This window comes from Heptranchias perlo, chromosome 32, assembly GCF_035084215.1.
Source record: "Heptranchias perlo isolate sHepPer1 chromosome 32, sHepPer1.hap1, whole genome shotgun sequence".
Lineage (NCBI taxonomy): Eukaryota > Metazoa > Chordata > Chondrichthyes > Hexanchiformes > Hexanchidae > Heptranchias > Heptranchias perlo.
The window spans coordinates 9,789,995-9,802,135 of record NC_090356.1 but is presented as its reverse complement, the minus strand read 5'-3'; the positions used below and the strand labels follow the sequence as shown (position 1 = coordinate 9,802,135).

The 12,141-nt window shown below is 44.5% G+C and overlaps 1 protein-coding gene across 10 annotated transcripts in view; it reads left to right on the top strand.

The window, feature by feature from the left end:
* The window catches only part of samd11 (sterile alpha motif domain containing 11), a 194,513-nt gene that overhangs the window by 114,313 nt on the left and 68,059 nt on the right, over positions 1-12,141 (top strand). For all 10 annotated transcript variants that reach the window (XM_067970314.1, XM_067970315.1, XM_067970317.1 and 7 more), the window contains one exon: positions 10,817-10,978. In XM_067970314.1, coding sequence (XP_067826415.1) covers positions 10,817-10,978 — 162 coding nt within the window. The remainder of the gene's footprint in view (positions 1-10,816; positions 10,979-12,141) is intronic.

Sequence of the window (12,141 nt, the reverse complement as noted above, 5' to 3'; positions counted from 1 at the left end):
GTGTGCGGTCTGAAGCATGGTTGTAATGTTTAGCTTTCTAACCTGGCCTGTCCTTGCTCGGGTTACACCTTGTGGGGAAGTGCTCTAAATAGGATCCTGTGGTCAACTAGAGGCCATTTAGTTTTTTTTTGGAAGTTTTGCTCGATTGGCAGCTGCTTGTGTGTTTTGTCTTAGTGCAAATTGCCCAATTTCTTTGGGTTGTCTCAAGGTCAGAAAAAAACAGCAGAAAACTAAGGCTTCTTTCTCCTTTGTATACTTTTTAAAAAAGATTTTCAGTCCTGATTTGTTAGTGTTTTATACAAATTGGGACGTGTAGAGTATGACGGATACATTCAAAACATATAGAACATCAGCCGATCTCCCGTGGCACTGCTCATGATGTGTTACCAAGTGTGAGCGGGAAAAGGTTGCAGGAAGTAATTGTAACACTTGTAGGAAGTGCAAGACCTTTTTAATATAGCTAATATTTCAGTAGATAGAGATATATTGTGTATGAAGTGGCCCCCAAAGGCTCTGTCTGTAAAGACACCGCCCCATGTAGAACTTTGCCATATTGGCGAAGAGTGGGTGTAAAGTGAGAGAGATTTTCATTATTTATGGCTACGTAGGAAGTTGGAAATGCTTAACCTTTTAAAGTGTAGGAAGTGATGTTGATTGTTTTATAAGAAACAACACAAACCTTTATATGTTTAAACATCCCTCCTTTAACCAGTACCACCAAAAAACAGATAACTGGTTGTTTATCTCAGTGCTAATTGTAGTGGAATGGCTGCTGCATTTGCTTGTCTAACAACAGTTGCTGCACTTCAAACCTAAATCTTTACCTGAAAAGCTACGAGAAGATTTTGAAGTGCTAAGGGACTAAATGGGGGTGATTTTAAACCCCAAGAACGGAGTTGAAAATAGTTTTTTTTTGGGTTGCGACCTCAAAATGTTCGGACTTTGCATTCCCAGTGGGAAGCCTGTACTTTTCTGCGCCGATGTTAAACCTGTAAATCAAGCCGGGTTGCGGCCGCGACCCAAAAGACAACTATTTTCAACTCCCACCCACCCACCCCCAACCCACCCGTTCTTGGGGTTTAAAATCACCCCCTATGAATGCAAATATTATTGTATTGTTCTTGGAAGGTCCCAGGTTCAAATCCCAGTCTGAGTTAGCTGATCTCAGCCAGAACAGCAGCTCGGATGTTATAACTGGTCCTCGTGCCCTGGGTAGTGAGGGGAGCATTCAGCACCCTCAGGAGTACGATCAAACAGATCAAAGGGATACTTGTAAGTACCCCTATCATTTTTAATGGACTTCTCTCTGGAGCTCATGGCCCACTCCTCAGCAAGAAAAAAAAAGTAAAGAACAGGTGTGAAACTTGTGCAGTTGTGATGAATATTGTTGCAGTAATGCTTTTTGGGGTCCTTTTTGACACGATCTTACCCAACTTCCATCCCTCCTCTCCTGAAGGCATGACTCACTCTGGGTAATGGGTTCATGAGCACTGGTTGCCCTCTGTTACCTCGCCTAAGTGCTCATCAAGTTCGAGGTCATTAGTTGATGATTCTTCAGTTGCTGTTTGTCTACAACACTCCATCAGTAGCTCTGGGATTAGTGTGGCTTTTAATTACGCCCTCTGGGTTAGTCTAACATTGATTCCATATAAGAGGTGACATTTTTTCAGCATAACACTGATGCTGTTATGCTGTCAGCTTCTGTGTGGAGAGGGGAGGAGTGAGTTCAGCTGTTAGAATCATAGAATCTTACAGCACAGAAGGAGGCCATTTGGCCCACCGTGCCTGTGCCGGCTCTCTGAAAGAGCTATCCAATTAGTCCCACTCCCCTGCTTTTTTCCCATAGCCCTGCATTTTTCAAGTATATATCCAATTCCCTTTTGAAAGTTCCTATCGAATCTGCTTTCACCGCCCTTTCAGGCAGTGTGGTCCAGATCGTAAGCACTCACTGCATTAAGGAAAAAATTCTCCTCATCTCCTCTCTGGTTCTTTTGCCAGTTGTTGTTACTCTGAACACCGTGGATTTGGAGGAGAGGTGGGTGGAAGGTAGTGGCGGAGATATGGTGCCAAGGCGGGCATGTGATGTTGCGGTACAGATCAACCATGATGTAATTGAATGGCGGAGCAGGTGCTGAACAGCCTACTCCAATTGTCATGTTCGTATGTGGAGGACAGGGTCTCACATCCACTTGGGCTTTGCACTGGTCTCAGCATTTTATTTTCCAGTGTTAGAAAAAGAAATGATGAACTCTTCCGTAACATTAGAACTTTCAGCAGCAGTCAGAGGCAAATGGGAGGAACATTGAGCATGTTACTTTTTAGATACGCTTGTGCAGGACTCATGCCGTTTTGTAAAATGTTGTGTTGGGCTGGTGAGGACAGATTTATAGTATTTGGTTGGATTGGAGAGGTAGATGATTATCTGGGGGTGGCCAGGATCAGTAAGTGCTGGTGAAATGCAATCTCAAGGATTCTTGTGAAGCCCAGGGGAGTTTTTTTAAAAAAAAATAATCCTTTCCATTGAGGTCACAAGCTGCTCATTTTACTGTCACACATCCTACTTTGGCCAGGAAGGTGGGACGACGTGGGCTGCAGGTGTCTGCACAACCACGGCCAGGTCTTGCTGCGTGATTGGACGACAAGAGGCACATGAGTGCTGAGTGGGACTTTGATGGTTTGCTCCCCTGCCCTTCCCCTCCTCTTTTCCGCCTCCCGATGTGAGGACAGTGCAGTCTGAACATTGGGGCTGGGATTGGAACCGTCACCCTTTGGTTGGTGGAGATAACAGCTGGCCCCAATATATGAGGTCATGCTTTTCAGCATTGTTTTTTAATTACTAAAAACAAAAGGATTAATAATTACCTTCTCTATTAGCAATGCTTTTTATACGTTACATTCACTCTCTGCATTCACTATAATTTCTTTCAATCTTGATTTTGATGACAAAACTGCCTTTGTAAAGACAGAAGATTAAAAGCCACCTGGATTCACAGATTGTGCTACTGTGATAGTCTTCATTTATGTATAGCCTACGTGAGGTCTGTCGTATTAAACAATAGACACATGTAAATACAAAATGAAAAGCAAAGCTAGTTATTGTTAGGGTATATTCTGAGGTAACTAACACTGTGGCTCTGACATTATCCAGTGAGATGATAGCATACGAGCACTTAGAATGTTTGGCTGAAATTCTTTTCTCCTGCGAACCTGTTTAAAAGTAAATGGGTTAATGCTACCTCCAAAATAACAGGGGAAGGAATTTCAGCTGGGTGCTTTAAATGTCAGCCGTGGCTCAGTGGTAGCACTCTTGCCTCTGAGTCAGAAAGTTGTGGGTTCAAGTCCCATTCCAGACGCTTGAGCACAAAGTCTAGGCTGACACTCCCAGCGCAGTACTGAGGGAGTGCTGCACTGTTGGAGGTGCCGTCTTTCGGATGAGACATTAAACCGAGGCCCCGTCTGCCCTCCCAGGTGGACGTAAAAGATCCGTCGCACTATCCAAAGAAGAGCAGGAGAGTTCTCCCTGTGGTCCTGAACAGTGTTTATCCCTCAACCAACGTCACTTCTTTAGAAAAAAACAAACAGATTATCTGGATATTATCTCATTGCTGTTTGTGGGACCTTGTGTGCAATTTGGCTGCCGTGTTTCCTACATTACAACGGTGACTGCTCTTCAAAAAGTACTTTTATTGGTTGTAAAGCGCTTTGGGACGTCCTGAGGTCGCGAAAGGCGCTCTATAAATGGAAGTGTTTTTTTCTTGGGTTTTCACTGATGCTACCGGACTGGGTGGTGTGGCAGTGATGAAGTCTAACACACGTCACCTCAGTCTTTGTTTCTTTAAACATTCACACAATTGTGTCCCAGCATATAATTTCAGGGCCTGTATTTCTGCATGCTACCGAGCACATTTTATTTGAGAATGATAAAACTTTAAAGCGTGTTATTGTAACTTCAGCTCCAATTTAATCTTTTTCTTAATCGTTAATACTAGGATGTTATCAAGAAGCTGTTGTGTATCAGGAATTATGTCTGGGATCTTGTAAGCTGCATTTAGTGCTTGCTCATCCAAGCCTCCCTTTGACGCGTAATATTTTGAAAGTACCGTCTTCAAACGCAGATTAACAAATAAAATGGAGAATGTGGCGCAGTCTTTAATTAATGAAGGAGGGGAGACGGGACAGATGCTTGTGTCTGATCTGAGCTGGGTAGATTGCGAGAGCTTTCATACCTGGGTGAGTTAGATTTGGGAGGGATCAGGGACGGTATTACACTGTAATGACAGGAGCAGACACAAAAGCCACAGTGAGCTGAAATTATCACCGGCTGAGTACTTCAAATTCTCAAACTTTGCTGTGGAATCCGCTCGTTCTTTGAGACTGCCGTCATTGTGCACACACACCTGAAAGCTGCAAGATCCCCTATGGCTGCCTATTTAGAACGGATTGAATACATATAAAAACACAAATCCACAACAAGGGGTTCCCATTGTCCTTTTTTAATGTCGCCCTGTTCTATGCTGCTTCAACCTGACCTGACCATTTTAACATTTCCAATCTTTTAATTAAAAGTTTACACACAGTCTTTAGACTCGCAATGATACTGTTTCTGTGACAAATCCACCAACCCAACATTTTCTTTCAATGCGGTCATGTATTTTGGAGGAGAATGTATTTTTTGTGCGCAGCAAGGTGAAGGGTGCTGATGTCGAGGAATGGTGCTCGACATCATCAGTTTGAGACCTGGCTATTTTAACCCCCCAGACCTCACTTACATCCCGCCGGCCAGTCCCCGGTGGACGGGGTGGGTGAAAATCCCCCCACCTCAGTGTCAGCAACGGGCATTTCCCGGGTTAGGTATGGGTGGGCCTAATGTGGAATAAAGGCGTCATTTTGTGAAGTGAGGCTTCTAGTGTGGAACTTTGCACGACGGGAACACAGGCAGAATCGTCTCTATATCATTGTAGCCCTATCTCTGACCTGTGTCCTGCTTAGCAGAGAATGCCCCTTTGACACTCTCTGTTGTCCTCCAATAATGTGCCTTCGCATCCAATCTCAGAAGAGCATCTTAGTACAGCAGTGCGTAAATTCTACCATCTGTGTTCTCTGCGTGAGACTGCTGATTAAGTGCTGACTTGCGTCAATTAAAGGGTAGTTTTTTTTTTTGTTAATCCACATTTGCCAAAAACTGGGATGAAACTTGCCATGTAGGACCTGGCAGAGGGAGGGGAATTTGATCCCATCAATCTGGGTTGGATGCAGACCCAGGCTCCAGGGATGAACGAACTGTATGCGAACCTCACCTCTGATTGATGAAGTGTTTTGTTGGGGTGAGGTTAGAGAGTTTACAGTAATGTTGATAAGAATGTGAATGAATCACTTTGAATTTTACAGCGGTTGTACAGTATATCAATATCAGCCCTTGTACTGGCTGTTTTAGTCTGATTTCTTTCCGCTTGTACTAATCTCAAAATTTTAATGGGGAGAAGAACTCTTTGAAATCTTTTGACTTAATTTAGTCTAATAAGAAAGCTTTAGAAATACTTGCGGAAGGGGAGAATGAACTTGCAGAACCAATTATGTGTAAAGATCTTCTACTAATGGAGCCTCTCTTATCCTCCCAAAGGGAAGGGATCTCCCTCCCCTGTGGAAATTGGCAGATAATTGAGAATCCCGAAATGGTGATCTTACACGTCTGGTACAGCAATGCTCCGGGCATGGGAGTGAAGACTCACAGTACAAATGAAACACTATGTACTTTTATTCACCAAGAAGAGGAGATGAAATGCAAATAAGAAAGGAAGCCATCTAATGATTTTCGGGCTGTATTAGATATATTGTTCATGCTCAGCACTAAGGGACCAGTAAGTGAGCCCTTGCTCCCTATGAACTGACCTATGTGACCAATAACTGATGATGTAGCTTTGCCCAGGGTTGGGCAGAACACTTCTGTTACTGTAATTTGCTCTGACATGAGCTCTCTCCTGTTCTTAGTTTTTGGACAGCAGAAGAGCAATCACTCTGTCAGATCTCTCATTCTACAACTCCCTCATATATCTATCCAATTCCCCTATAAAAGTTTTCACACTTCCTGTCTCGTGGAGAATGTCCCTTTGACACTCTCTGCTGCCTCCCAATAATGTGCCTTCGCTCCCAATCTCAGAAGAACATCTTAGTACAGCAGTGTGCTATTTCCACCTCTGTGGTCCTCCTTAGGCTGGTCATTCCACACATTCCACGTCCTCTGTGTAGTTAAATCTAAATAGCCTGTCCACGTACCCTATTGAACCTCTGTCTCCTCGTTCTGGAATTCATGGTAAATTAGAACATATCAGGGTTCAACTTATTTTTTTTTAAGAATGCTGAATATTTGAATGAGATCCCACCCAAGCCTTGTCTTCTCTTCGGGGCAAACAATCCCAGGTTCATCAACCTCTTCTCATAGTTCAGATGCCTTAACCTAGGTATCAATATCTTTACCCTTTTCTGCACTGCCTCCAGTGCCTGGATAGCCTTGCCGTAGTGCAGCGACTAGAATTGTACACAGTACTCCAGGTGTACTCCTGAGATTTGTGCTCTGTCCCTCTGTCTGTGCATCCCAAGATCCAGTTAGCTTTCCTTATAACTGGTGTACGCTGTGCTGTTGGTTTTAGCGAGCTCTCCACCAATACCCGCAGACCCCTGAACCGGAACCAGTGATGCCAACTCAAAACTTGTCTATGAGGTTGAGACTATCCGTAAAGCCTTCATGGCTCACTTCTGCATCAATGAAACAAGAACAACTATCAAACTGGTGAAAAGCTGCAAAATATATCGAACTGTCTAGGCATGGAGTTGCCAATCAACCCCTTCCCCCCCCCCCAGAGACAACCTGTGGCTCCCCACCCAGCCCCCCCCACAATCGTTACTTAAGTTTAGCAGGCATTTTACATTGGCACTCATCAAACAAAAGATGCACTGGGAACTCCCTGGCCCAACAGAGCATTGATTTCGTCTGAAGATACTTGCACATTCTGACACCTAACCTTTCAGAGCCATTGTCTGGATGGTTGGAATAAAAACAGAAACATATTGAAAATACGCAGCAGATCCCTCAACCTCAAGCCAAGCTAATGTTTCGGGTATGGAACTGCAAACGGAAGGACATGAAAGCTTCTGCGTGGTTGGGCTCGGCCGGCTTTTCCAGTGGGTGACTTGATAAACCTGAAACCACGTTCGGTCTCCTAACCAGACCTGTGACACACTCTTTTTCCATTCTCTCTCTCCCTCTCTCTCTCTCCGATATGGAGATTCCAAATCATCAGAAATCAGTTTAACCTCACATGTACCATTAAAAAGAAAAAAAAATATAAAGCTTCCTCTGACATTAAACGAGACGGATTTTAGATTGGAATGGAAGCTGTGCGAAGATGCGCTGCCTTGTTGCAAATTCTGACAGCTAATTGGGATGCCAGATAATTGGAGTGTAGATAACGGGGGTTCCTGTGTATAATGCAAGGTTCTAAGTCTCTCCTATTTATTTAATGATTGTTACTGTGACATTCAACTGCCTGCCTTTCACATTCACATTTCCGAAGTATAAAGTATCTGTTGCCCACCCTGGAGCAGGAAGGTAATGCTGCTTCATTGAAACACAGGGCTCAGGGAATGCAGGCAACTGTTTATTTAAAGTGAATTATAGGTCTGTAATGTTGAAAGAGTTAAAGCCATAAAACGACTTCAGCCTAAGGGCAAAGAAAATTATATCTGGCTGACCTGTTTTTCTTAGTGAGTCGTTAAAGTTTCTGTCCTCTGCTGGCCCTGATGATTCAGGGAGCAAAGTGGCTGCTTAGTGTGGTATGAACTCAGGGCTGTGCTGAATTCGCTGATCTCAGCCAAGGTAGCAGGAGTGGGCTCAGCATGTCTAGACTAGGAAAAAACGAAAATCAGTCAGGGTTTCGCTCCTATTCAGTGATACCTTCTTCCCCTCCCCCCCACTTTTGCTGGAGTGTGTGTGGATGTTGAGCAAGGACTGTATTAGGTAGGCTGTGATGCCCCTCTTGGTCAAATAGCTGCCAACACTCTTAGGAGGAATGGCCACTTGGCCACAGTAGTGAAGGGCTGACTGTGTCTGTAAATCTGTACCCTGCATCTTCAGAGCAGGAGGGCAGAAAATGGGGAAAATAATGATCAGAATGGAATAAAAAAAAATTCAAAAGTCTGTTGCAAACTGTGGGAAGGCCGGTGAGAGTGTTGACCAGAGTGTTGACATCAGTGCAGTGCAGATCTGATTTTTGAAAGTTTTGCTGGAAAGATACCGCTTTAGTCGGTTGGATATTGGACCTGCTCTCAATTCATTCTGTAAATCGCAAAGAGATGAATTCAGTTTGGGTTCCGTCAGGACCACTCTGCTCCAGATCTCATTTGAGCCTTGGTTCAAACATGGACAAAAAAGCTGAATCCCAGAGGTTTTTTTTTAATTCATTCATGGGATGTGGGCGTCGCTGGCAAGGCCGGCATTTATTGCCCATCCCTAATTGCCCTCGAGAAGGTGGTGATGAGCCGCCGCCTTGAACCGCTGCAGTCCGTGTGATGAAGGTTCTCCCACAGTGCTGTTAGGAAAAGAGTTCCAGGATTTTGACCCAGCGACGATGAAGGAACGGCGATATATTTCCAAGTCGGGATGGTGTGTGACTTGGAGGGGAACGTGCAGGTGGTGGTGTTCCCATTGTACCTGCTATTCTTGTCCTTCTAGGTGGTAGAGGTCGCAGGTTTGGGAGGTGCTGTCGAAGAAGCCTTGGCGAGTTGCTGCAGTGCATCCTGTGGATGGTACACATTGCAGCCACAGTGCGCCGGTGGTGAAGGGAGTAAATGTTTAGGGTGGTGGATGGGGTGCCAATCAAGCGGGCTGCTTTGTCCTGGATGGTGTTGAGCTTCTTGAGTGTTGTTGAAGCTGCACTCATCCTGGCAAGTATTCCATCACACTCCTGACCTGTGCCTTGTAGATGGTGGAAAGGCTTTGGGGAGTCAGGAGCTGAGTCACTCGCCACAGAATGCCCAGCCCCTGGCCTGCTCTTTTAGCCACAGTATTTATATGGCTGGTTCAGTTAAGTTTCTGGTCAATGATGACCCCCAGGATGTTGATGATGGGGGATTCAGCGAAGGTATTGCCGTTGAATGTCAAGGGGAGGTGGTTAGAGTCTCTCTTGTTGGTCATTGCCTGGCACTTGTCTGGTGCGAATGTTACTTGCCACTTATCAGCCCAAGCCTGGATGTTGTCCAGGTCTTGCTGCATGTGGGCAGGGACTGCTTCATTATCTGAGGGGTTGCAAATAGAACTGAACACTGTGCAATCATTAGTGAACATCCCCATTTCTGACCTTATGATGGGGGGGAAGGTCATTGATGAAGCAGCTGAAGATGGTTGGGCCTAGGACACTGCCCTGAGGAACTCCTGCTGCAATATCCTGGGGCTGAGATGATTGGCCTCCAACAGCCACTACCATCTTCCTTTGTGCTAGGTATGACTCCAGCCACTGAAGAGTTTTCCCCCTGATTCCCATTGACTTCAATTTTACTAGGGCTCCTTGGTGCCACACTCTGTCAAATGCTGCCTTGATGTCAAGGGCAGTCACTCTCACCTCACCTCTGGAATTCAGCTCTTTTGTCCATGTTTGGGCCAAGGCTGTAATGAGGTCTGGAGCCAAGTGGTCCTGGCGGAACCCAAACTGAGCATCGGTGAGCAGGTTATTGGCGAGTAAGTGCCGCTTGATAGCACTGTCGATGACACCTTCCATCGTTTTGCTGATGATTGAGAGTAGACTGATGGGGCAGTAATTGGCCGGATTGGATTTGTCCTGCTTTTTGTGGATAGGACATACCTGGGCAATTTTCCACATTGTCGGGTAAATGCCAGTGTTGTAGTTGTACTGGAACAGTTTGGCTAGAGGCATGGCTAGTTCTGGAGTACAAGTCTTCAGCACTACAGCCGGTGAGGTGAGGTGAGAGCGACTGCCCTGGACATCAAGACAGCATTCGACCAAAGAGCCCTACCTAAGATCATTGTGGGAGTATGTTCACCACACGGACTGCAGCGGTTCAAGAAGAAGGCCCACCACCACCTTTCTCAAGGGCAACTTGAGATGGGCAATAAATGCCGGCCTTGCCAGCAAGGCCCATATCCTGAGAATGAAAAAAAAATCCCCTGTGCCTTTGATAAAGGGTTAAAAAGGTTAACGATTTCATTAAAATATCTCACACAATAATTCCGTGCAAATCTATTGAACCTTGTGCTAAAATGAGAATTTCAACCCCAAGGATTTTCTATATCCAGACAGAATTGTTTCTTTTTTGTAATGCATTGCTCCGGACCACAAATCTCTCCTGTGTAACGCACTGCCCAGATCTCTTGCGCCTACCGGTGCGGATGTATGGAATGTGCAAGAGCTTCTATGTGGAAATAATAGCAAATGTATGAGACCGTCACCTTGAATTAAAGGATCAATTACGCTAGCCGGACACTCATGAGTGAAAAAAAATCATTCTGTTTCTTGGGCTACTGCTAGTGATTTGTAACCTTGGTTCTCCCACAGGCAGCATCTTCATACTTGGTGAAAATGTAGAATCATAGAATCATACAGCCCAGAAGGAGGCCATTTGGCCCATTGTGTCTGTGCCGGCTCTGTGAAAGAGCTATCTATTTAGTCCCACCCCCCTGCTCTTTCCCCATAGCCCTGCAAATTGTTCTCCCCTTCAAGTATTTATCCAGTTCAGGAGTGATTGGTTTATTATTGCTGAAAAATACTCAAATATTCTATCTTTTTTTTGTTTCCCCTTCATCAAGAAAAGTGTCACACTCCCTTAATCGAGGATCAGATTATTCAGATGACACCTGAAGAACACTACAGGCGAATGATGTCCGCGTTGAATGAGCATGGGACGTATGAGGAGCAGCAACAGCGCCTGTACCAACTCGCCAACAGCATGGGAGTTCCAACCCATGGAGGTAAGGAGAGCTAAGCTGCTAATTGTTTTTGTTTTCTGAGCAAGAGCAAATCACTTGCTCTGCTCTAATATCTGATTGGTGATTCAATCACTCTGGTATACATAAGTTGGTTAGTCCACACTTAAAGTACTGTGCACAGTTCTGGTCTCCATATTACAAAAGGGATATAGAAGGCACTGGAGAAGGTGCAAAAAAGATTTACAAGGATGATACTAGAACTGAGAGGTTACAACTATCAGGAAAGATTGAACAGGCTGGGGCTCGATTCTCTAGAAAAGAGAAGACTGAGAGGTGACCTAATAGAGGTCTTTAAAATTATGAAGGATTTTGACAGGTAGACGTAGAGGAAATGTTTTCACTTGTGGTGGAATCCAAAACTAAGGGTCATAAAAATAAGATAGTTACTAATAAATGCAATAAGGAATTCAGGAGAAACTTCTTTACCCAAGAGTTGGTTAGAATGTGGAACTTGCTACCACATGAAGTAGTTGAGGCAAATAGCATGGATGAATTTAAGGGGAAACTAGATAAGTAAATGAGGGAGAAAGGAATAGAAGGGTATGCTGATAGGGTTAGACGAAGTAGGCTGGGAGGAGGCTCGTGTAGAGCATAAACACCGGCATAGAGCAGTTGGGCCGAATGGCCTGTTTCTGTGTTGTTAATTCTATGTAGTATCACTACCTCTTACTAACGTGCCCAAATGGGCCAGTCAAGTTTCTTGGCACTATTGTATCACCAGTAAAATTAGTGAATTCTCACAACCATAATGAGATGGTAGGATTGAATGGAACAATCAAGGTAGGTACAGCTCAACATCACAAGGGGCTGGACTAACTTAAGTAGTGAGGCCTGTACGCTTTGTGCACTTTGGATGGGGTTGTAACCATGCCGACTGCACCGTGCCTGAATGTACAATTTCCGTTCCTGAAAGACAGCTGATGCATCTCAGTTGGGTCATTGGAACAGCTGCTGGGAAAGTCTCATAGTGACTTAAAAATTTGTGAAATGTCATTAACTTGGACAAAATGGACATTATTAACCTTATCTACAGGTATGTATGTATATATCTGTGTGTATGTGTATATGCGTAGATATACACACATACGTGCCCACACACACACATACATTTTTCATTTTCATATTAGTTATTATGTCATTTTTAT